General features: G+C 46.5%; 1 protein-coding gene across 1 annotated transcript in view; it reads right to left on the reverse strand.

The window, feature by feature from the left end:
- The window catches only part of FMNL3 (formin-like 3), a 49,183-nt gene extending 23,792 nt beyond the window's left edge, over positions 1-25,391 (reverse strand). Inside the window, exon 1 of the mRNA XM_012654087.1 lies at positions 25,252-25,391. Within this exon, the coding sequence (XP_012509541.1) occupies positions 25,252-25,377 (126 nt within the window). The 5' untranslated portion in view covers positions 25,378-25,391. The remainder of the gene's footprint in view (positions 1-25,251) is intronic.
- Between the last annotated feature and the right edge of the window lie 240 nt (positions 25,392-25,631).

The raw sequence follows: 25,631 nt of genomic DNA on the forward strand, positions 1-25,631 counted from the left end.
CTCAAGCAATCCTCCCATCTCGGCCTCCCAGAGTGCCAGGATTACAGGCATGAGCCACCATGCCTAGCCCTCTGACACTTTAATCGGACCACTACACCTGCCTCCCCCCCCACTCCTGAATCAAATATGATCCCCCACCCGAAGTGTCACAGCTGTCTGATAACCTGCATGACTTCCCACAGATGCAGCCTCTTCCCCCAGCACACTGCCAGCCACCTGGAAGGCCTTCCTCTCATCTTTCTCTCCTTTACCTACTGTTCCAAGTTCAGCTCTAACTCCCTGGTGACCCAAGCATGCCACTTGGCTTACCCCTGCCCACTCCTTGACATCCTCATCTCTGGGGACGTGAATCATGTGCACCCAGGGTCCCTGAGGAGTCACATAGGCCCTGCATTATTCCAGAAGCAAAAGAATCCTGGGAGGGGGTCCTCCGCTTTCTAAGGAACCAAAAGAAAATTCTTAAACATCATTTATTTCTGCAACACTATCCATTTAACGTACTTATCTCACACACACTATTAAACCACCTGTAAGCTCATCTAGCTCCTAGAGGGCTGTGTCTATTCTTACTGTCTCCAACTCCCAACATGCACCTAGCGGGGAGTAAGGTGATGACAAACCTATGGGTAAGAGCTCCCAGTTCCAAGATTTGGGCCCAGCTACTGGCTAGAAACAGGGTCACTATGGCTCAAAAAAGAAAGTAGGGTTGAGGTCTCTGGTTGGAGTTTACAAACGGAAGAATTCAGGACTACAGAAGTGGGGCAAGTGAGATAAGAAAAGAAGGGAAAAGACCACCACATCGAACCGCTCCCCGTGCTTTCTGCTGCCCCATGAATCTGCCTGAATTTCCATAGGAAAGAGGGGCTAACCAAGTTTTCCCTACAACCAATGTGGTACGGATGGCAAGATGAACAAATGCAAGCCTGGAATGTTCTCTCTGGAACTGGGCAGCATGTCTGTGTGGATGGCAGGATGGAAGCAGGAGGCCTCAACAAAACAGGGCCCCAACAGTCGAAGGCAGGCCCAGAGCAGGTCTCCAGCCTAACTGTGGCCAGCTGAAGCCAAGACAGAACTGAGCAGAAACAGTCCTCGGGACTGGTCCTGGCTCTGTGCACATTGCTGCCATCTGACCATTTCTCCCGTCTGTGCCATGAAAATAGTTTTCTGTTGTCTCCCCTGGAAGAAAGCTGCTGGAGTGGGGAGGGGCAGCCTGTCACTATTGTGGCAGACTTTGCATCCTGTCTATACCAACTTCCTCCCTCAGCCACCACTATCAGTGCTGTGGCTCACACTTCCCTACCGGGTGAACTGGTAAGAAAATGCTTGGTCCCCTCTGGGTTTCAAAGACTGAGCAAAGTCACCCCCTTTGGGAACCCTACCTAAAGCATGGAAGAAGTACATCAGGGATCTGGTCCAACTCTAGATCCTTGGGAAAGGTGGACCCCAGAGTATGGAATGGATGGCACCAGTGTGAAGCAGATCTGACCACAGGCCACATTCTCCTGCCTAGAGCTTTGGGTGGCACTCTCTGGATAGTGGCTGCAGCCTTCTCTGCTTCTTTAGGGGGATGAGATGAGGAAGGGGAAGTCCCCCAGGTTCCAGCACTCCCACAAGAAACCTGTGCGTGGGAGCCACTTGCCAAGGGGGCACGACTGGGCCTGGCAGGATAGTTCTCTTCCTGCCAGACAAGGGTGTCAGGGCTTCCGCCTCCACCTGATGACGTGCATGAGTCCGGCAGGGCCCCCGTGTCCTGAGGAAGCTCTGCTTAGCTTCTTAGGAAGGTCAATTTCCTGAGTTCTGGGTATAGCCAGGGAGCAACCTGACATGGTTCCGGTCTCAGTCAAAGGTTTGTTTCCTTGACATTTTTCCTCAGTGGTTCCACAGAGACTGTGGGCTCTCAGAAGGCAGAAGCCAATCTGAGTTCTTGCTAACTCCTGGTTGAGACCCTTGCTGCACAGAAAGGGTCTGGGAAAGGCGAGAGCACTGGTGTGGGTGGAGTCAGGGGGCCCAAGATCAACTTGAGCTCTTCAGAGTTAGTGAACCTCAGTGAACTCATCCATAAATTGGAGATAATCTCCCTACTTCACAGGGTTTTACGAGGATTAAATAATAAATATTTTACGTATGAACACTGTGGGTGTTCAACACAGTTCCCTTCTCCTTCCGCCTGAAAATTCCTGTGTAATGTTCTGACATCCCAGGGACCCTTCCTCTCGCTTCTGGGCTGTCTCTCTCTGCCTTGATCCCTCTTTCAGCAACTGCTTCTCAACACTCTGACTACAGAGCAATCCTTTCCCCTCCACTGACCCCTCTCCAGCTTCCTCTCAGAGTAGGAGGCAATCTAAGTCCCACTACCCTTGGGGGGATGGGAGACCCCAAGGAGGAAGTGGGGGAGACAAGTCACAGCCAAAACAACCACACAGGAGATGGGAAGAGAAGGGGGAAGATGAACCCAAACTGAAGCAACTCTGGGGCTGATTCCTAAATCGCAGGGCACCAGCAAGCAGTCTAACAATAAAAACCTGTAACGGGAAGGAGCCAAAAGGTGCGGGTCTGATGCTTCTCCTGCAAGGCTGCTCTGGTTTGCTGCCAGCGTGAGGCCAGGCAGATTGCCCTGCTCTGGGGGTTCCCAGTCCCTCCAGTGAGGTTTCCTTACTCTCCACCCAAGCCCTCAGCCCCAGGGAAGCCATGGAGGAGGTGGCAGTGCTGGTCGCAGAGATTCCCTTCCCTTTCCTGCTCTGCACCCCCGTCCAGTTTGCCCCTCCTCATTTCCTTCCCACTGCAGGGGAAGGGAAATGCCAGTGGGGTTTGGAGTTTCCTTCAAAGCTACAGACCCTGCTCTGGGACTCACCCCTACTCTGCCAGTCTTCTTGGACCAGGCCTGGGGAAAACCCAACAAACAGATAGGAACGACCAAAATTTCCCAACTATTTCTGTTAGTCCCAGTCAGCCATGATAAATCTTAGCAGAGACAAAAATGGCACAACTTCTTTGAGAAACAGGGAAAGAAACATCTGAAATGTTCCTGGAAAAAGGACCACGGAGGGTTTAGGGAAGCTCCAGTGGGGGCTGTATATTTTGAGCAAATACAGAAAGTGAGTGGTAGTTTTATTAATGTTTTCCCTCTTGAAACCACCTCCCACCAAGTTTTCTATGGCTGGACACTTCTCCCAAGTGTGGTAGCCCCAGCCCTGTGCTCAGCTCAGGCGATGGGAAGCCCTGGGGAGAAGAATCTAGGACTGCTTTGCAGATAAACAAGGCATCACATGCTTCTCGACATGCTGCTGGGCACCTGGCTGCAGGTGCCACAAGTCCTCTCTGGCATCCACAGATCAGCCCATGGGCAGAGGAGCAGAGATGGAAAGTGGTGAGAGGGCACCAAGTTTGGGAGTCCAGGACTTTGCTACAGGAGCAGCTGTAACACTGGGTTCCCACCCTGTGTTCCTACTAGGATCCCCCTCACAAACCAACGAATCTGCCCCCGAGCCAATGGCAAAGCAGGCAACACAAGGCACAAAGGCCCATTACCAGCCACCAAAAGGACAGAGTGTTAGGAATGGCCCAGCCTGCCATCCACATGTCTCTGCTGGTGGGCAGCAGGCACAGCTGTGGCCAGCTGGGCACCGCTCCCAAAGGGCGAGAGCCCAAGAAGGTGGGAGGTACCAGCTCCTGCTGCCTTAGCCCTTTGGTGGCCACAGCCAGCCCTGCTGCAGTAGCAGCTCCCAGACAATGAGAGTTATTTTCAGCCAGCGCTTTAACGCAAGCCAGCTGGCCAGTGTGCAGGGCGGGAGTCCTCCTCCACCCAGCCGGCCCAGACGGTAGGCCGGCCCAGCCCACTGCCTATGCTGCTGCCACCTCCACGTCACTGTTTGTTTATCTCATTGTTTCGGCACAGCTTCTCCTAACTCCCCCCAAAAACTGCAATCCTGTTCAAAGAAAACCAAAAAAATAAAATCAGAGAGTTTGACCAGAGGTCCAAGAGCTAAAATTTTCCCAAAAGTCTAGACATGGGAAGCACAGCAGCCCCTCTAAACACCCACACTTTTCCCCGGCCCCGTGACTGGCTGGAGTAGTGCAGGGGAGGAAATGGAACAGATCGATGGCCAGATCCCCACTGCAGCCCTCACAGAGCAAGGCCAAGCCTGGCTTCACTGCCAACTGGGTAGATGAAGCTGACTGCTCTCCTCTCCCCGCCTGACTCCCGCCCATCCTCCTCTCCAGAGCTCAGGTTTGGAGATGATAACTTGAGGCAGCTCAAAATTGGCCTGAGTCAACTGTGAAAGGTTCTGGGCGAAGAACTGTTATCTCCTACGGCAGAAAGGGAAATCACAGGAACAGTCAACAGCCTTTGGCTGGAAGGATAGGCAGTCTCTGCCCTGCCTTGATGGAGTGGAGGTAAACACTTCATCCAGCCCCTGCACACCAAAGCACTCAGAACAGGAAGGGTGGAAGGCAGCAGTTACCTCCCTGGATTCTAGGCCTCCCAGCCTGGTTCTGCCAAGCTCCACAGCCTCACCAGTGCAGCCCCCACTGCTGCCCATCTCCCCATCCTACGTGACCCCACGCACAGGAAGGACAATGTGGGTATAATACACTCTAGCTACACACAGTTTTCTCTAGGCCTGAGCTGCCCTGTGAGACATATGGGAAAGTTGCTGGGGTACTGCATGACAAAAGACATCAGAAGAGTGGGGGTGCTATTTGACTTACGTGTCTGTCTGGCTTAGGTCTGCCTTTTTGTTTTTGTTTAATTGAAGCTATCACTTTGGGGACAAGCTATCACGGAAAAGCCAGGTCTCAAAGGCTCAGAACCACGTCTGGAGAACGTGCTTCTGTGGTCACTGATGACTCTATAACCAGAAATGACTTGCTGAGCAGTTTCAGGCCACATCCCTGAGCAGCCTGGAGGAAAAAGAAATGGATTGACCAGATGTCTCAGGCTGAGCTTTGCAATTCACACCAGGGAAGTCAGATGAAGGAAAGGTCCTCAAAGGCCAGCATCACTCAGAGATGGCTTTTTCCAAATACAATTACACCCCTGAGGCCTCTTCTTCACCCTAGAGGATTCCTCCACCAGATTCTGAGAAGGCGAAGGAAACTGGCCATGTCCCCAATGCCAGTAAAGCCCCTAGCTCTACCCTCTGCCACACCGTTGGCCTCATACCTGACATCAGGTAACCCTGCAGATAACCTGGCCCCCAGACCCTGGCTGAGGCCACCCCCTTCAGCCTACTCAGTGAAGAAGCAAACAATCTGAGATAGGAGAACTCCTGTTAGCACTTCCCAACCAAGCCCCCAGGCCCTAGCTAAAAAGCCACTGCCACAGCAACTTGATCTGTCTACTGGCTCCTCAGCCCCTCCTCGCGGTTAGCCAGACCCACACACTCCCCAGTTACGCAGAATGGAAACTATTCCGCTGGGGGCAGCCGGTTTTCCAAAGCCAAAGAGTCTGGGGCAGAGCCTCACATGCTCCCCACAGCCAACCAGTGTCCTCCCTCTCTTTATGAGGTTCTGTCCTCCTGCTTGGGGAGCCCAACAGGCAGTGCTACCTCTGAGAGGACACAATATTCCTGGAGTCACATCCCCATCGCTCCCCACACCACAGCACATCTCCCACTGAGGCCCAGGGGGTCTCCCTCCCAAGGTCTCTCATCTATACACTCCCTTCCATCCCTCTGTCACCACCTGGATGGCCCTTATTGTTCACTCTTGGCCCTCTGGGATAACCTTCGAGCTGGTATCCTGGACTTCCAGGACTTCCCTCCCCCTCCACCCTGCACATGGATGAAACTTCCAAACTTCCAAGCACATAAATCATGTTTCTTCTTGGTTCAGAAACTTTTTTGACTCCTTATCATTTACACAAGAACCTGAACTCCCTGGCCTGTTGCTCTTAGCAATTCACAGTAAGAGCTTCCAAGATAAGATTCTCTCCAAGCTGGTCCCAGCTTCTCTGACCAGCCTCATCCTCTCCTACTCTGTGGACTGTCTCTCTCCTGGGACGGCCACTCTTGCCATTCCCTAACCCTAGCATTGTAACTGACATTTCCTCAATCTTCTGAATCCTTACCTATTACTACCTGACTTAAAATCCAACAGCTCTGTGACTACCCGACCTAAAAAATCAACCCCTCTTCTGAGCTCCGAGTATAATCACATGTGAAGATGACATGGCAGAGACCTGCTTGTTGTCCCACAACCTCTTGTCCAAACCTTCTTCAGTAATGAACCTCCAACGCTCAGTTGAACACTCGACAGCCTAGAATTAATATATTTCTCAGCTTCCCTTGAATTTAGGTATGGCTACATGACAGGGAAAATTAAATTTCTCCACACACATACTCTTCTTTCTCCTGTCCCCAAGTTTTCTATTCCATTACACCCGAAAGAAACCACCTCCTTTCCAGTTGCTAACCATGCCCCGCCTCCAATTCACAGCAGGTGAAATCCACCATCTCCAGCAAATCTTTCATAAGTGAGAGTGATGAGATCCACTCCCCCAACATTGCCTTCACACATCTATTAACTCTTTTACGTGTTCGTGAAGTTGTGACTTATCGCAAAAGTTTCTTCGCCTTTTCTTGGACATTCAATAAACATCCTTATCACAAATCTTAGTGATACTTAGAGGCACAAACACAATGTAGTGGTTAAAGCACTGACTGTGGAGCCACACTGCCTGGGTTTAAATCCTGGCTCCATTGCTTTCCAGTTGTTTGTTCTTGGCAGAGTTATTTAATTTCTGTGACCCTCAGTTTCCTCATCTGTAAAATGGAGGTAGGAATAGTACCTACCCCATAGGTTTGCTGTGATGATTAAATAAGTTAAATCAGAACCTAGATAGTATATGTTACACATAATGCTAGCTATGTCTTTCTGTGTGGGATTTTTATTCAACATGTAGCTGGGAAACACCTATATACCAAGCAGGAAGCTAGAATCTGGGGACACCAAAATAAACAGGGCATGATCACGACCTTTAGGAAGTTTATATCCTGCCTGAGGAAAGTTAGACGAGCAAACCAGGGGTGAGCACAGACAGCACTGCTCACTGCTGTGAAAGAGACACCTACGGCCCTGTGGGATCCCAGGGAGGCAACATCTAACTAGACCAAGGAGTCAAGCAAGGCTTCCTAGAAGAAATGTTATAGGATTTAGTTGGGTTGTTTATTTTTGAGATGGGGTTTTGCTCTGTCACCCAGGCTGCAGTACAGTGGTGTCATCATAGCTCACTGCAACCTCCAACTCCTCAAAGAGTCCTCCTGCCTCAGCTTCCTGAGTAGCTGGGACTACAGGTGCGAGCCACCATGCCCGGCCAGGATTTAGTCTTAAACATTAAGCAGGAAGGAGTAAAGCAAAGGCAATAGAGGAAGGGAAGATGGTGATGGTGATATTCTAGGCAAGGAGACAGTATGTGCAAATACATGGAAGCACAAAACACCATTAACAAATCCATGAGTCTGTAAGTGATTTGCTATAATGGAATGAAAGTATGTAGGAGGAAATTACAGCAGGCAGGAAACAACGATGACAAAGGGTCTTATGAGCTAAGGTGAGTAGGTGGGAATAAGCAGGATAACGACAATATAATAATACTGTTACAATGAAAATAGTAATAATGACAAAAGCTAACCTTTATTGACAGAACTGTGGTAAGCACTCTATATGAATTATCTCATTTAATTCTCACAATGATAAGAAGTCCTATGAAGTAGGGACTATCATTATCCCTGTTGTACATTCAGGAAACAAAAGCTTGGAAAGGCTGTGGAACTTGCCCAGGGTCACAAAGCGAGTACATGGTGGAGCTGGGATTTGAACCCAGGTTTGATTCCAAACCCTGAGATTTGAACCTCCCACAATGCCTCCTCTGAGACAATAAACTGTTAGCCCTTCTTTGCACCTTTCTAAATTTGTACGCCTCCTTCAGGACCAACCAATACAATTTCAACCTTCCTCGTGGAACCTCCCCCAAACTACCCAGACACTCCTTCCTCTGAATTTCTGCAGGGTTCACTGCTCTTACCTCCCTTAGATCCTTTAATTACAAGATTTCTTGGGAAAAATCACTTCTCTCTCATATTGTTATTCATTTTTCACATTTTGCATTATTTCCCAAACGAGACTGCAAGCTCCTTGAGGACCCTGCCTTGAACACACTTGTTCCTAGACACAGAGGCAGCTTAACAGATGCTGTGGCTGCCCAAGTGGATGGCAGAGGCAGTCTGGGAGGGGCCCAGCTCTGGCTTTCCAGGAGTCTCATCATAAATCCAGGAGCTTATCATAAAAATCATAAAACTTAATGAATCCCTTCCTACTTCCAGACACATGTGGGAGGGGCATGACTTCTGCTTTATGGAAGGGTAAACTGAGGCCCAGCACAGGCACACATCTGTCACAAGTCATCAGTCAGGGAGAAGCACTACGAGTCCTCTCTGTCTCCTTGCTTTTTTAACTGCTCTCAAATGGGGATATATCTTCAGTGCCTCAGTGCTGCTATCCTGTTTTGGGAGAAGTCACAATGACCCCAGTCTGCTCTAGACCCATGAGCTGTGCTCCCAATGTTGTCCCCCATGCCTTTAAGGCTGGAGCTTGACGTGGAGGTCTTGGCTACCCACACCCTAACACCATTTTTCAGTTGTTCCAGCTTTTTTATATCTAGTTTGATTGTCCAGCCAGAAATAAACACCTTTTTGGAGTTAGCCTTCTGAGATTTTCCTCCCCACGACCTAAACAGACCTCAAATCTTCTCTGCTTCTTGAAATGTCTGGCATCATAAGTGTCATATTCAATCAAGGGCCAGAGATAGAGAGAAAAACATCACTGAGCATCTCTTATATGCCAGGTACTTTTCTCATATTATCTCACTCACTGCTCTCAATAACTAATGGAGGTAAAAGTTATTATGCCTATTTAACCAGTGAGCGAATTAAGAATCCGAGACTAGCCAGGTGTGATGGTGTGAGCACGTCATCCCAGCTACTCAGGAGGCTGAGGCACAAGGATTATGTGAGCCCAGCAGTTCGAGGCTGCAGTGAGCTATGATTGCAGCACTGCACTCCAGCCTGGGCCACAGAGCAAGACCTTGTCTCTAAAGGAAAAAAAAAAAAAAAGAATCTACGACCAACTAGCTCAAAGTCACACAGAAAGTGGCAAAACCTAGATTCAAACCCAGATATGTGGCCTCCAACATACAGGTTTTCTACCATGTCCTGCAGCTCCTTACAAAGCAAACAAATCTCCATTTCTAACTTGGAAAGGTCCACCAGGATTTGTCTGACTGGCTTTGGCTGATCATTAGACACCGCTTCCCTGTCCAGCACAACTGGGTGAAACAAGGTGATGAGGTATATGTGCTGGACACCTGCAGGTCAAGCTTCACTGACTATGCAGAGCACAGGGGCAAGGAAATCATCCTCTTGGACAAATCCCTTACATCTAAGTGGCATTTTAAACTTTCCAGAATGCTCCAAAGCACGGGCTTTGGAATTAGGGATGACCTGGATTTGAATTTTGAAAGTTATTAACTTTCTCTGAACCTCAGTTTCTTCATCTATAAAATATGGATTATATTTACCTCTTACTGATCACATTAAGTGAAAGGATGAATGAATGAAAAGGACTCTGCCTGGTGCCTAGCATAGGAGAAAGATTCTATAAACAGTAACTGGAATGACTCACTCCAGAAGTTGCATCTGACTTGAGTTACCATCTAAGTACACATGCAAAATATGATTTCATAGTACTTTATAATACATAAAAGAGCATATAGAGATAGCTGAACAGTATAGGTTAAACATACATAGGATACAGTTCCATTATCTCATGTGATCCAATAATTCTCTAGGTTAGAGCAGAGGTTGTACCACACCACTTCAAAAGATAAAATCAAGACACCAACAGCCATCCAGGATATTCAAAGGAAACCTGGACCAGAATTTAGGGAGACTGAATTAAGGGACCAAGCTGCTCTGCTATTTGAGCAGCTGAATGATCTGGGACCATTCCTCTAAACTTTAGGGGCCACAGTCCTGTTATCTGCGGAGAGATCTGAAGATTCTGCAAGTTATCTACAGTGTTCAAATCCCTCACTTCCCCAATTAACTTCTGACTTCCTCAGGTTAAACCTGTGGTCTGCAAACCTGAGGTCCGACTGTGCCACAAATCTCTATTTTACTTAACCAGTAAACACTGATGACTCTCAAATATGTATTTCTACCCCAGACTTCTCCTTTGAGCTTCGGCTTTAAATATCCAACTGCCCATTAGACATTCCACCCAGACTTCCACAGGCACTGCTGCCTCAAGTGTCTCAAAGTGGCCTCATCACTTCCTCTTCTAAGGCATTTCTCCTTCTGTGTTCCCCTAACTGATGGCACCTCCATCTAACTAATCTAGCAAACTAGAATCTGGATGTCATCCTAAATTCCTCCCTTCTCCCTCATTTCCACCCTCATAATGTCAAATCTAATTAGTCATCAAATCTTGAAATTTTAATCTTTTTGACTCTTTATTAATAGTTAATTTTTATCTGATTCTGTCCCATCATCTCCGCCATGCAAACTGGCCCTGGTCAGGCGCCCATCATCATCACCATACTACCAAGGCCTTGCTCTTAACTTGGCTGCCCACCTCCAATTCTGATTCCCTCCCATGGTTAGCAGACTGACCCACTCACAACTCACAATCTGACTCTCCTACGAAACATGTGAGTACATTCTTTTCCACATGGCATTCAAAGCCTTCCTTACCACTCTAGCCCTGCCTCCCAGCCTTACACTTCATACTTCAACCGCTCTGAGCAGCTCTACGAGGATTCTGAACACATCATGCTCTGTCTCATCTCGATATCTCTGCTCATGCCATCCCACTGCCTGGAATGCTTTCTCTCCCACACTTCTGTCCAACTCCTAATTATCCTTTCAGCCAGCAGAGATTTCCTTCTCCAGGTAGTATTCCTTGAGCCCCTACCTCTCCTTGGAGCTCCCCGATGCTTCCTATCTATACCATTGCACTTACCCAGCTGTGTATTATAATTATATGTTTAATGTAAACTCTAGACTGAACTCCTGCGGGCAGGATGACTGTCTTAGTCATCTTTATCTCTCTGGCTCGTAACACAATTCTAAGCGCTTGCTGAGTGAATGAGTACTAGGCTGCACTTGGTGAGTCTTTGAGGGCTGGTATCTTGTCCTTCTCCCTGTCTCCAGCCAGGGAAGATGACACCTTAACCACTCTCGGTTCACCTCCTCAGAGGCCCTCCGGAGTACTGATGTGAACCTTCACCTGCCTCCAGAATAAGGATGGAGTAAGGCTTCTGGTCTCCAAGACCATCAGAAGCAGCTGGTAGTGCTTTTATACTGTTATGACACCATATTGACATTTCTCTGGGCATCTGCAGGCAATAAGTGCTATTAATATATGGCTTCTTTACAATTCTTGGAAAGAATCAACTGGGAGGCCAAATGCTACCTGACACTGTCTAGGCCAGCTACCCCTCAACTCCTGAGGTTTTGCTACCAACTTTTAACATGGATATTCTGGGGAAATGACAAATAAATAAATGCTTTGGGAGGTCACTAGAACCTGTTGCCCCCTAAATGCACAAGAGATTCTTAATTCCTTAGTCACCCGCCATGCCAGCAATAATTAAACAAGCCCAAAGGGAGCAATTAATAGCTGCTATTGGACCATCAATGTGGAACTCATGTCAGATGCATCAAAAAACAATCTGCAGACGTGAGCAAGGGAGCAGGATTCACCAAGTGCCCTGCCTGCCAAGGGCCTGAGGATAATGAGAGCTTGTGTGGTGCTGATTCTGCTGAGCAGCAAGCAAAAACAAAATAACCACAACCACAAACAAGAGGTCTGTCCCAAGTAAGGGGCCCAAACATACTCTGGCCAGAGAAGGTTCAAACAAAGATGCTCTTTCCTAGTCAGATAGCTCTAGTTCATTAACTCCAGAACATTGTCTGGGCCTCACTCCAGGGCTGGCATTGAGGGGAGGGGAGTGTGTGATCTCCAATCTACAAAATGAGCCCACACAACAGTGGCTCTACCATCCCAGAGTTCAGTACAGGTCTCGACTTGGCAGGCCTATGATGGCTATCCTGGCCTTGGTAAAAAGTCTCTAGTTAGAAGACTCTAAAAGTTGGGTCCTTCCATGGCTGTGCCAGAGATAAAATGTGCTAAAAGGCAGCCCAGCAAAGCCAAGGGTTTCCCTGGTCCCTGAAGGTCCCTAAGGCCTGTGGAGAGGTCATGACTAGGCCAACATCACTGAGTAGAAAAGAAAGGTGACTAACGTGGGCAGTTCAGTGATTTTACAACTTCAAGGTACAGCGAACCAGTCTCTACCCATCAACAATAACCCACATTTCCTGAATATTTCCATTAGGCTCCTTGATAGCAGATCCCTGACTCAAGAGGTTAGTAGCCTTCAAATAATATTTCTACTTAAAATGTACTGAGCATCCACTATGCCAGACACTGCCCTGGGTCCTTCACATGTTATTTAATCCTCACAAAATCACTAAAAGGTAAGTATTATCATCTTGGTTATCCAGGATAATACTGAGGTTTGAAGAAATTGAGGTTTAAGGAGGTTAAGAAATTGGCCCAAGGTCACAGAGCTAATAAATAACAGAGTCAGGATTCAAATCCAAATCCATTAAGCCCCAAAGCTCTTGCAAAAGGCCTTGTTGAGCACCCGGACACAGGCAGAAGGAGTCCCTGCACTCCTTGCAGCTATTTCCCAGGCCAGACTTCACACTCCTTCTCAAGCCCAGAGCATCAAGCCCGATTCTCTCAAGATTTCCCGAGTGACTTCGGGAAATCTTGAGAGAATCGGGCTTGATGAGCCCTGGAAAGACAAGTATCTATTTACAGTTAATCAGCACCCTGCCCAGCCCTGCAGGCAGTTCTGACAGCTGGAGCCAGGAAGAAGCAACCACAGGCTCTGACTGGGGCCCACCTGGGCCCCCACCTGAGCACTGACTCTGATCTCCGCCCAGACTGGCTGCGCTGCCATAGGGAGCCCCTTCCTCGGAGACACGCTCAGGCGCTGGGATCAAGAGTCCACGGAAAGTTGCTCTTCACTATTTTGCTTTCTCTTATACCTCAAACCCCCCAAACTGCCTGACCATCTTCTCTAAAATATTGCCCTCATCACTCTTCTACCCCCTTATCTTGCCTTCTTTCTCTTCATGGCACTTCTTGCTATTTAACATTAAATACCTGTATATTTGTTTATTGCTTTCCCCAACAACAATGTGAATGCTATGAGGCTGGTCTTTTGCCTTTTTTGTTCACTGTGGTATCCCTAATGGCTAAAATACAGAGAAAACAATAAACAGTTGTTAAATGAATAAATGAGCGATTATGCAAACATTTTAAAATTCTACTTCCATCCCAGTGGGCTATGTGAGAAGACTGAATAATGCCTACTTCCCGGGAAGCCCTACCAAACATGTTGTTGGACCCTAATGTCCCCTCCAAATATCTCCCTAAAGTCCTCCACATCTCACCCCGGGGCCCACAAACCCTAACCCGCCCCACAGTAGGTACTAAAGAGAGAAAATGGAGCAGCACCTAGGGAGGAGACACATTTCTCCTCCAGTTAAATACAGCCCAGAACCTCTGCAAATTAAAAGCTCCCTCTTCACTGAATCCACTCAGCTTTAGTTATAGGTCACACTTTTTATTTTTGTAACCAGCCAACCCACCAAATTATAGGCTCAGGCCACCGGTAGGCACGCCAAACACTGGGGCCAGCCTAGCAGAGGAACTGCCTTTCTGGCCTGAGGGTAGGTACAGACAGGAGTGAGGGTTGAGCACCAGTCAAACCTGAAAGGGCAGAGGGCAGCATCCACCGTGCTGGGCAGAGTACAGTGAGGAGCCTGGGTCTCACTCAGGCCAACCTGCTGCCCAATGGGGAGGCAGATTCCAGGACTCTCCACATAGCAGCCAGAGTGAACTCGATGCTATAAAGCAGATAAGATTACTATCATGCCTAAAACTTCCCTCTACAATTAATTTCAAAACTCGTTACCAAAGCTGACAAGGTCCCATGTGATCTGGGCCCTGTTCACCTGTCTTATGCCTTCTCGGACATCTCCTCAGCATCCTTGTCAACCAAGCTGGCCTTCTTTCAGTTCCTCAAATGTGTAAAGTTCTTTCCCATCCCAAAGCTTTGCACAGGTTCTCTCTTCCTAGAAAATCCTTCCCCCAAATCTTTACATATGGCTGTGATGTTGGCTTAGAGCGGATAGGTCTGCAAAACTGGAGCAAAGAGATCACTAAAGAGTCCACCACAACAGACCAGGCCAAAGCTGAGGACCAACTACCACAGTGGTAGTACAGATGGAGGGAAGGTGAGGGGGCAGTAGCCTAGAGTGATTCCCAGGTGCCCAGCCTGGATAATTAGCTGGCCATGCCCCCCAAAATACAGTGTGCAAGAAACCACCAGCAGGTAGAAACTGGCTCACAAACATTGGACACTGTTTATATATAAGGAGATATATTTATTGAACACTAAGATATATCTATTGAGCACCTACCACAAATAAGGCATTGTTTCATCACATAGGAGGCAGCAGAATAAAAGGGAAAAAAAGGCATTGTTAACACAAATTATTCAGTACAAGACAGCATTTCACTCTAAGGGAAGGCAAGATATATTTGGCAATGGAAAGAATTAGCTTAAAACTCAGTGACTAGAAATGGAAGCTTCCACATTTGGAGACTTCTGCTGTCTCCAACATGTGGGATCGTTTTCTATCCAGTTTCACTTAAATCAAATTACCCTGATTCTCTAACCTAGGAGGATTGAGCATTTATTTCTCATAAATTTCAATCATTCACTTTTAATGAGCAAACTCATGACTGGCCAGGGACGATTTACCAACTATCTCTACTACCCGTTGAAAGTGTGAGCAGGGAGGCCTCCACAACCTTTTCTAACAATCAGGAAGTCAAACAAAGCTCAGGGTGAGTTGACCATATGTCCTGATCTGAGCTTGCCTGTCTGTAACTAGGCTCCTCTATTCCAGCAGCAGGGCTCCTGGCTGCCCCTCACATAGCTGCCTCATTCCTCTTCTCTAATTCCCTTCTACACTGCTCTGGCCTGGAACAACCTCCTCTCTCCTGATCTACACCTGTCACCTTTAACACCTGACTAAAGCCCATGTACTTCTTAAAGCACTGCCTGATTAGTGACCCTATACCATGCTGATCCTTCTGTGCTCATAGCTGTCTGGCACCCTTAGCTGCATGATCTCACTTGGTCTTCACAAAACGTGTGATTGGGCAAGACAAATAGTATTCCCATGTTATGGATAAAATAACTATGGCACATGGAAAGCCTCACAGACAATAGGACACACACTTGCTTTAATTCTGTAGTTCAAAATACAGTTTTAAATGTACATATTGTCTCTCCAACTTAGACAGGGAGCATTATCTTCTATTTCTTTGGTATACTCCAAAGCACTGGGGAAAGTGCTGTGTATACAATGGACACCTAAGACATAGTTCCTTAATAAACAAGAAGAAAAGGAAAAAGGGAATGAACATTTAGAATAGACCCAAGACTTCCCAACCTAAATGAAGTCTTCTTTGTCATGCTCTCTCTTAACAACCTGTTTAACAACCTGTTCTTTGCCTCCCAAGGACTTATCATAATTTGTAATATTTATTTGTTTAATATCTGTCTTTTCCTCTAAACTCTATAAAGGCAGAGGCATTATTTGTTTTTTCAACACTAGTGGTATCGCTGTTAAATAGTTAAATAAAAAATAAGTTAAAAAAAAAAAAACTTGTTGAATAGCAAATGTCCTAGTGGGATAGCTAGAATTCAAACCCAAGTTTGGCTGACTCCAAAGCCCAAATCTTTCCACTAGACCTCTTAGCAAAGGAGGCCTTATTCTGGTGTACCTCCCCTACATTCTGCCATAATTTACTCAGTCCTCTTCAAAGCAGTACTAAGAGCAAGGGGGAGTCAACCCTGGAAAGAGGAGATTATAGTTAAGAATGTGGGCTTTGGAGTCAGACTGCTTGGAATCAAATCCTGACTTCACTACCTACTATCTGTGTGATCCTAAGTGAGCTATTTAACCTCCCTGGACCTTAGTTTGCTCTTCTATAAGATGGAGATAATAACAACTACTCCGCAGAGTTGTGATGATTAAATGAGATAACGTGTGTAAAGTGCTTTGCATGGTGCTTGCCATACCATTAGCACTCAATAAATGTTAGCTATTAGAATTATTAGTTATCCTTATCCCTAGTAGACAAGAATCTAGAGAAGATGATTTCCATGGTGGTCAGAGTTTCTGAACTGACTTGACTTTGAGAGGCTTAGGTGCAGTGAAGCCTAAGCTCAGGTGTATTCCCTTTGCTGACTTTACCTGCTGCAGCTCTGCTAAGGCTGGAGATGCAGCTTTCCCTGGCCTGGAAATGAAAGAGGCTAAAAATATACAATCTGCCTGTGTCTGGAGGACCAGGATCATGCCTACATTTAAGAATTTAAAATACAGCCTTAGGGCAGAAGAGCATTTCTTAGGATTCTTTCTACATGAAAACCAGTGCCAAGCTCAGCCAGGGCAGGGAATGGCTGTGGCCAGCTGCTGACCCCACTGGTGTCCTTTCTCTCTCTTGCACTCTTCCTTTGGCTCAGTGCAGAGAGTAAGAGAGAGGAGCTTCCTTTTTTTTGCATTAAAAGTTGAGGAGGAATAAATAAACAAGTAAATATTGTAAAAAAAATTCAATCAACTCAAAAGCTTATAGAATAAAAAATGAATCATTATTCAGCCCCCAACCCTACTCATTCCCCTCCACAGGTCACCAGAGTTAACAGCTTGGTGTTGATCTTCCAGGCCTTTTTTCTACACATTTACATACAAATGTGGTGTTATAAAGCAGTGTATGTAGTCTTGTTTTAATTGCCTTTTTAGATTATATTTATACACACATATATATGAGAGATTCTATCAGTCACAGCCATTTATTGAGTGCCTACCCTGTGCCAGGTATTCGGCTGCACAGTGATAAGCAAACAATGTCCCCACCCTTGTGGAGTCAACAGTCTGGGGAGATGGATAATAAACACGTAATCAAACAAGTAATTTCAAAATGGAAAATAATACAAGAGACAAATAAGATGCTAAGAGAATAATAAGTGGGGGAGGCCTGTCTGAGACATGGAGTTTTTAAAAACTGAGACCTAAAGCACAAACTAGAATGAGTCATTTGAATATCCAGGCAAAGGGCATTCCAGGAGAGGAAACAGCTTGCGCAGAGACCCTCAGATAGAAAGAAGCTTGTCCTGAATGAGCAAAGGCTAATGCGAGCTCAGTAAATAGGAGGGCAAGTAAGGGTATGGAGACCAGCAGGAGCCAAGTGATACAGTCTTAAGGGTCAGTGGCAGGAGTTTGCTTTTTTTCCTTTTTTATACAAAGGGAGGCCATTAAAGGTTTTTGGGCAAGGGAATGATGCCATTTGAATTTTATTTTGAATTTGGCTGCTTTGTGGAGAATGGATGAGAGAATGAAGAAAGGGAGAATAGAGAAAAATGGAAGGCCAGTTGGTTGGCTATAATAGAGTCAAGAGCTGATATTCCATGCTCATGGACTAGAAGAATCAATATTGTTAAAACGTCCATACTACCCAAAGCAATCTACAGATTCAATGCAATCCCCATCTAAATACCAATGACATTCTTCACAGAAATAGAAAAAAAAAATAATCCTAAAATTTATATGGAACCACAAAAGACCTAGAATAGCCATGTCATAAAGAATGAAATTGGCTCAGAAAAGTTACAGGATTTGCCTAAGGTCATTCAGCTGAAAAAGACTATACAACTAGATCAGAATCTAAATCTTCTGATTCCAGAACTAATGGTCTTTCTTTCAAACTATCTTGACCTGAGTGTCAAAACCAGCTACTTCCTCCCAGGACAGATTTTTTTTTTTGTTAAGTTTCATGGGATACACTGGGAAGATCTAGTGGCTCCCCAGCTCTCTTTAAGGAAGCAGGTAAAAAACAGAGCAGAAACTCTGCTCTGAGCTGTAAGTGGTTCTTAAAACAGAATAACTATCTCCTAAAGTACCCAAACACCATGCCTAGCTCATGCCCAGCTCTTTCTTAGAGAGGGGCCAGACAATTGGAAGAGGACTATGATATTCTCCATTCCGGATCTGAGTAGAGTCAAGCAAGCAGGGGAGAAAGAACACACGTTAATGTGTAAGGGACCCAGAGGCAAGATCACAAGCCCCAACTCCAGCTCTGGCCATAACCCTAGGTGAGGAGGGGAAGGTGGTAAAAGAAATTGAGGGGAGGGGAGAGGAGAGATGAGGATAAGAATTGAACCATCACTGGTCCCCAACAGCCTAAACCTTTCCTCTACTGGCAAAACTGCCATGTAAATAATTCTGCTAGACCCTTGTGGTTCTGAACAGTATTTAGAACACCTTTCAAGGACCTCAAAGTACTTTATAGAAGAGTCTGCATATTAGTAAAGCTGAGGAGAGAGGGGACACTGCTCCCCCCAAAACCCTATCAAGGTCCTCCCCTACTCAACACAAACTCTCAATCCATAACTTTGTTGTGAGGTGATGGAAGACAGAAAGGGTAAGAGAACCTGCAAAGAAGAGGATTCTGAAAGAGGAAAAGTAGAGCGGAGGGTGGGAGGCAAAAACGGTAAGAGTCTCCCTAGTACAGAGAGGCAGCTTGACACCTCCACACCTTCCTCGGGAGGCTCACTCTCATGTGGAAGAAAAACAAGATACAATGACATAGCTTTGCCACGGGAGGCAAAAGAGAGAGACTGGAAATGGGAATTTGGGAATTGTAGCTGCCCATCTCAGCTCTATTCTGGAATCCACTTCTCTTCTCCATGGATGACAACCTTAAAAACCTGACCTTCTCATCTGCTACTATTCAAAGAGGTCGCCCCAAATTACCCACTGAGGAGCAGGAGAGGAAAAGGCTGTGTGATGACAGTACTCTCTCTTATTTTCAAAGAAAAAGGTCCTTCCCCTTCTCTAAAGTCATTTCCGAACTGGGATGAATCCCCAGCCTCTCCCTGGCATTGCTGCAGCTCAGCTCAGACGTGGGAGAAATGTTTCCCCAGAATGGAAGTGGCTGGTCTGGCATACCAGATGACATGCTGACTTTAGGCAGCCAGTGCTGCTGTGCCCTGGGCTCACTATAGTCAGTTCTGAGGTGGATATTCTGGTCTTGACCATAGAACCAGTGTCCTGGCTCTGCCCAGCCTTCCCAGGCAACCTCAGGGGCAGGGGAGGATCTGTGGTCTCATTTCCTCTCTACCTTGGCTTCTTTTTTCACTTCACTGAAGATTAGTTATTTCCACCAAGACCAGTTCCTGTTCTCACCAGCTGCAGCAGTTGTTTCCCCACAGAAAAAGTTATGAAGCACTGGTGTGACCGCCACCTGGACTGTCCCAGCTGCAGAACACAGACCCAACAAGTTCTGAGCTAAAGGGTTTTTTCATCCCAGACAGCAAGAAGAAAATAAGGGGCAGGAAGCAATTCCAAGAAATCCACAGTGGATACACCGGTGTTCATTTCATTATTATTTTAACCTTACATAATAGTTACATGTGCAAAATATTTTATAATGAAAAAGTGTGGGAAATGTATATATTTATTACACAGACATATGTATATATAATAAATTCCCAACAGAGAACAAAGGGCACAAACAAAAGATGGCCAAAACACTTATGATGAAATGTTCAGAGAAATGCAAAGACAAGATTTCATTTCTCATTAATGAAATTGGCAAAGATTTTTTAAGAATTAAACCAGCCAGTAATGGTTAGCTTACAGAGAAAGGGACACACACACATATATTATTAGTGGAAAAGGTAACTGATAAAACTTTTTTTAGAAGGCCTTTAAAAAGCATATATGTTTTGACCCAATAATTCTACTTCTAGCAATTTATCCTAAGGAAATAATCAGAGATGGACACAATATTTATGCACAGGATGTTCATCACAGTGTTATTTATAAAAGCAAAAAAAAATGCAAGATAAGGCAGTAATAAAATATTATAAAGTAGTGTGCAGCCATGAAATCATGATACTGAAGAATAAACAAATGAGACAATGCTTCAAAAAGTAAATGACCCCATCTCTAAAAAAAAAAAAAAAAAAAGAAAGAAAAATTAGCCAGGCATGGTGGCAAGGGTCTGTAGTCTCAGCTACTCGGGAGGCTGAGGCAGGAGGATTGCTTGAGCCCAGGAGTTTGAGGCTACGGTGAGCTATGATGATGCCACTACACTCCAGCCTGTGTGACAGAGCAAGATTGTCTCAAAAAAAAGGTAAATGAAAAATCAGTTTACAAAACAATATGCACAGTATGATCCTAATTGTTAAAATATACATATAAGTACATCAAAATGTTGATAGATGATGAGATTATAGGTGATTTTAATTCTCTTCCTTATACTTTTCGGCAAATTCCAAATTTGCTTAATAAATATGTATTATTTTCATAATCAGGAGAAAAGAAGCTATTCTCAATCATCTTCCCTCTCTTTAAGGACATTCACATGTGTTACTTCCTTTTAAAAAAGACATTTGAAAATAAAAACATTTATATCCTGCAATCTAGCAAGTTAAATTTTGAGTTTCTATCCTAAGTAAAACTCCAAATATTGAAAAGACTTTGTATAACAAGATGTTCACCACAGCATTGTTTATGATGACAAATAGAAGCAAACAACTTAAGTGTCCAACAAAAGGTATATGGTTAAGTAAACAATGGTACATTCACTTGACAGACCACTGTACAAGCATTTTAAAATGTTTACAATTACTAGCCTGGGAAAACTAATGAAATAACTAAAGCAAAAAAAAACTGAATAAAAAATATATATACCAAATATCATAACATTGTGCAAAACTCTACGTAGAGAAAAAAATATAAAAGGTTTTAAAAAACATTCACTGCATTTGGTAATGGAACTAGAGAAAATAGGGATGTTTTTCTTCAACCTAAATCTTCAATCTTCTCTTCTTTCTGAATTGTCCCATACTTTCTTTAGAGAATGAGTATTACTTTAAGAGAAAAAAAAAAAAATCTGAATCTCCCTCTGGGGCAATGAAAACATTCCCAAATGACAGAGTCCACTCCATCAGTCCCTTCCCCACACATACACACCTCTCCCAGACTAAAGACTAAGGCTGGTTCATAATGGAAGGTCAAGGGAATGAGACTCCTCTCTGTGGCCTAGGGTCTTCTCTACGGGGTCTCTGAACAAGAAGTTTCCTCTGACCAGCTGATGTCAAAAGGCCCTTTCTCCCCAAGTCTTATTCCAGCCTGAACTAATTCACCACAATCCCCAGGGCTGGGGAAAAAATTTCCACCATGGCGATTGGGAACCTGATATTTAAGTCCAAATTTTTCCTAGTCCCTTTCTGTATCAAAGAAGGCTCCTCGAAGCCTCTTAGACAACTAGCACCCAGGCCAGCTTAGCTCCCAGATCAATGCTACACTTAAGCGAAACCCTGAGTCGTCAGACATCACCAAGGAAATGTGAGAGGAGGAGCTGCAGCAGGGAAAGCCCCTGTCACACACTCTGCCCTCACACCCTGCAAGCCTCCTCCTGAGGGATATCCAGGGCTTTTTCTGGCGTCAGAACTTTTACATTCAGTTTTAAGTCTGTAATAAGCCAATGAAGAGAAAAATCAGGGTGCAAACACACCAGAGGCAGAGAGCTATCCTTTCGAAGCCTTTAGAACCCTCTACCTCCTCTCTCAAAAGAATGTCCACTACTGGCCAGAACACTAGCTTCTGAGCAACTGAGCTTGGGTAGTTACCTAGTTGGAACCAAAACACACACCGGGGATTTGTTAGACCAGAGATTGGCTCTGACACTGGTATTATCAAAGAAGAGCTCCAGTAATTGCCCCAATCCCAAACTTCTCAATACTGAACAGAATGGGAACTGCTGCTCAGATAAGGGGGTAAGGAAGGATCCCTGAAAACAGTGTAACACAGTAGCTTTACAACCTTTTTCACATCAGGGCACACATAGAAAATAATACTATTTATACAGTATATGGGGCACAAGCTGATCCCAGCGAGAGGGAACCGACTGGGGACCTTAGCTGCCCCTAGGAATAAGAGACTCAGTATCCCAGCACACCTGTGACCCATGTGTAGCACACCACAGGAAAGCCCTGGATTAAGGCACTGGGCTGAGTTAGGACTCTTACGATCAATGTCATGAAAAAATCACCTCAGGGCCTCAGACCTTGAGCTCTCCAACCTCAGCTGACAGGCTGTGGGTCAGATCATGTGTCTGCGCCAGAAAGCTGGGAGCCTGTGGTCTTGACTTAACACTGATACAACTTCCCCAGCCAGGGTGCTATTCAGGGGGGTTTCCATAGTTACACTGGGGCAGAGGAAGCTCTCCATCTGACAGCAGCTGCCTTATCTTGAGACTGGGTATACAGAATGGGGTAACTGGCTTCATCGGATTTCTAAACTTAAAACCCCTTTTTGGGAATACAAATGATCTCAGATCAGACTCTCTGCTGAGAGGTACAAAACTTAAAAGCTGCCATTTACTAAGCATATAGTAGATGCCAGACTCTGCTAAGTATATGACTTCAAATTTCATTAAATCCACACAACAACCTCATGTAGCAAATGCTATTATTATCTGCATTTATGTGAGGAAACTGGGACTCAAAGAGATTAAGTAACTTGCTTGAGGTCACTTTTCTAACTGAAGACTGTGGAGGAGACAGTACTTAAACTACTCTGACTTGTAAGTCCACATGCTTAACCAGGACACCAGTATGTCACCTCAACAAACTCCTCAAATACGTTTTTCATAAAGCAAACCAATGATAAGAAGCTGACAATCCAGGAAAGAAAAAGGTGAGAAAGGAGTAGCTTGTCTGACTGTTTCACACCACCGGAAAAGAAGCTAATCTGTATTAAGTACCTACTGGGTGCCAAGCACCTTACATACACGAGCTCACTTAATTCCTACAATCTCACCAGGACAGGGATTATTAGCCCCATTTTACAGGTGAGGAAATCTAGGCTCAGAGAAGACACTTGCTAAGACAGAGACTGCTTTTTCTACTACTGAGCTTCTCCTGATGGTTCAGGAAATACACCTGAGCCTGTACCTAGATCACACATCTAACTCGCAGTCAGTACCATTCCCAAAAGATAGTAGAAAGGAGCAATAGAAAGAGGGACCTTTAAGAGCCCCCAGAGAAGAACTCAAATCCCAAGAAAGCATGATTTCCCAGTATTAGAAAACTGAGGTAAAATCCCCTCCTCTCCTGAAATAGCTAACTAGCCCTGGCCTGCCCTCTTCCAAACCTCCATCAGCAGCAGCTCAGGCACACAGAAACAAGACCAAAACAAAAGCCATAAGGAAACAAATCAAAACTTTATACAGAAAGGAAGGCTTGCAAGTGGGTGGTCCAGTCCCCTGTTTGACCTGGGCTATCTGGGTGCTCTGGTTAGTAACCAGCACACCCCGTACATTTTGTGACTATTAATCCAACAGTTTGCTAACCAAACAAACTGGTCAACCAAGCTCCAATGAGGACATGATGGGCTGTAGTTCTGGGCTCTCAGAACAAATGGCCTGGCAGCCCCTACCTAAGGCAGCCTCCCACCCAATCCACCTCAGGCCATCCCTTTCTCTTCCATTTCTATAGCTAACTCATGCCAGCATGCTGGGGGTTTTCACACCCCCACTGGAGTGCAGATTCCCTCCCACTCTTTTCCCCAACAGTTGAGCTCTTGTTCTCAAGGGCACTAAGTCCCAGTCTCTCCTCCTCAGCCTCCAAGACCGTCACAGCGCATTAGTAATCACTGACTCACCCCATCCCCCTGAGGAAGCTGGGGGAAATGCAGAGGGCCACAGGATGTGTGGCCCAGATCCCTTTGGCCCTTAGCAGAGCTGGTAGGCAGAGGACTGCCAGTGACATTGCTTCCCCTTGGAACACCGTGGACCCTCTCTGAGCCAGCTCTGGTGCCAGTGGGCTGATGTCAGGCTTTCTACCATCGCAGAGGCCAGGATCTCTAGACAGCTCCACTGTTGCCAACAGATCTAATCTCCTTATTCCAAGGCAGATGAAATCCAGTAAGGCTGCTAAGTCCACAATTTATCCCTCCTCACAGGCAATGTTGGCCATACTAACAATAACACCAGAATTATTACTGCCTCTTAGACAGTTCTTTGGGCAACTGAGAACTATTTCCCCAAGTTTCTCAAAGATTTACCTTTGCTAGCAAATGTTTTCTTTCTCCAAAACTTCATATTCTTCCAACATATTCTCTGGCTCCATCTCAATGATGCCAGGTCAGAACCTCTCTATTCACGGAGCCAGTGACATCAATGTCCAATTCCCACACCAAAGAAGTATCCCAAAGTCAGCTCTAAAAACCCATCTACACAGACCATTTTGGAACCTACAGAAAAACTAAAAAGAAGCACAGGCAAAAGAACACGAACCAGGCACTAGGGCTTAACATGAAAAGTTCGAAGGAGGGGGGGTGGTTTGTGTACTCATTCACTTGGAAAAACCCCCCAGTGAAATGGCTTATCCACATGTTCAGCCCTTCAGACAAATCCACTATAACTTAGCAGGATGCCTGCAGGCCTTTCTGAAAATAAGTAGAATGGCATCACTCCTTATTCCACCCCCTTCAAGAGCTGCCAGCCCCCTCCCCACTCCCCCTCTCCCCTAAACATCTGGTCTGGGCTGGGAGTGGGACCCACACCCTGGGAAGCCTCCATGTTAACATGAGAGGCAGTCTCCCCACTCAGAGCTCAGAGAAGCCTGACTTAGGCTGAGGAGTAAGCCAGCCCCTAGCTTCTGAATCGCCCCCACCAGCGAGAGGCTCAGGAAGGAGAATTGTAGGGACTGGGAGACTGAAGAGGAAGTGGGGAGAAGTGAGAAGGGCGGCAGAAGGGGGAGGGAGGAGGGAGAAGCCTGGATCCTGGGGCGGTTCCGGGCTGGGGACCCCTCCTCCTAAATGTTGAGAAATTGGGGCGTCCCGAGGTCCCCAGTGGGGTAGTGCGGGCCGGCCAGCGGCTGCTCAGAGGTTCCCGGGAAGACACTGGAAGCCAGGATCTGTCGGCGCCCTGACTGAAGGGGTGGGAGGGACAGGGGCCCAGCACAAAGTCCCAACCGGGGCGTCGGGACCTGGGGGGCAGTAGGAGGGGGAAGGGGCTGGGCTCGGCTCTCACCAGCACCAGGGCGAACCTCTCCTCCAGCTCACAGGGCTCAGGCATCGGCATTTTGCCGGGCGGCAGCAGCAGCGGAACAGAGGGAGGCTCTCCCGGGCCCCCCTCGGCGCTCTCCAGGTTGCCCATCGCAGCGGGGCCCCCTCGGGGGCCTCAGCCCCCTACCTCCACTCCCGGGGGCCTTGGGCTAGGCTGCTCAGACCAGGCTCCTCCCTCAGCGCCGGCTCCCGAGTCCCGACTCCTCGGCCTCGGGAGGGGTGCCGGGGGCTCCTTGGAGTCCCGCCCGGCGCACGGCGAAGGCGCAGGCAGTGCAGCGGAGAGCAGCACCGAAGCGACGGAGACTGCGGCGCCCAGCTCTAGCTCACACCAGCGGCTCTCGGCGC

Source organism: Propithecus coquereli, unplaced genomic scaffold (assembly GCF_000956105.1).
Source record: "Propithecus coquereli isolate 6110/MARCELLA unplaced genomic scaffold, Pcoq_1.0 Scaffold111, whole genome shotgun sequence".
Taxonomy (NCBI): domain Eukaryota; kingdom Metazoa; phylum Chordata; class Mammalia; order Primates; family Indriidae; genus Propithecus; species Propithecus coquereli.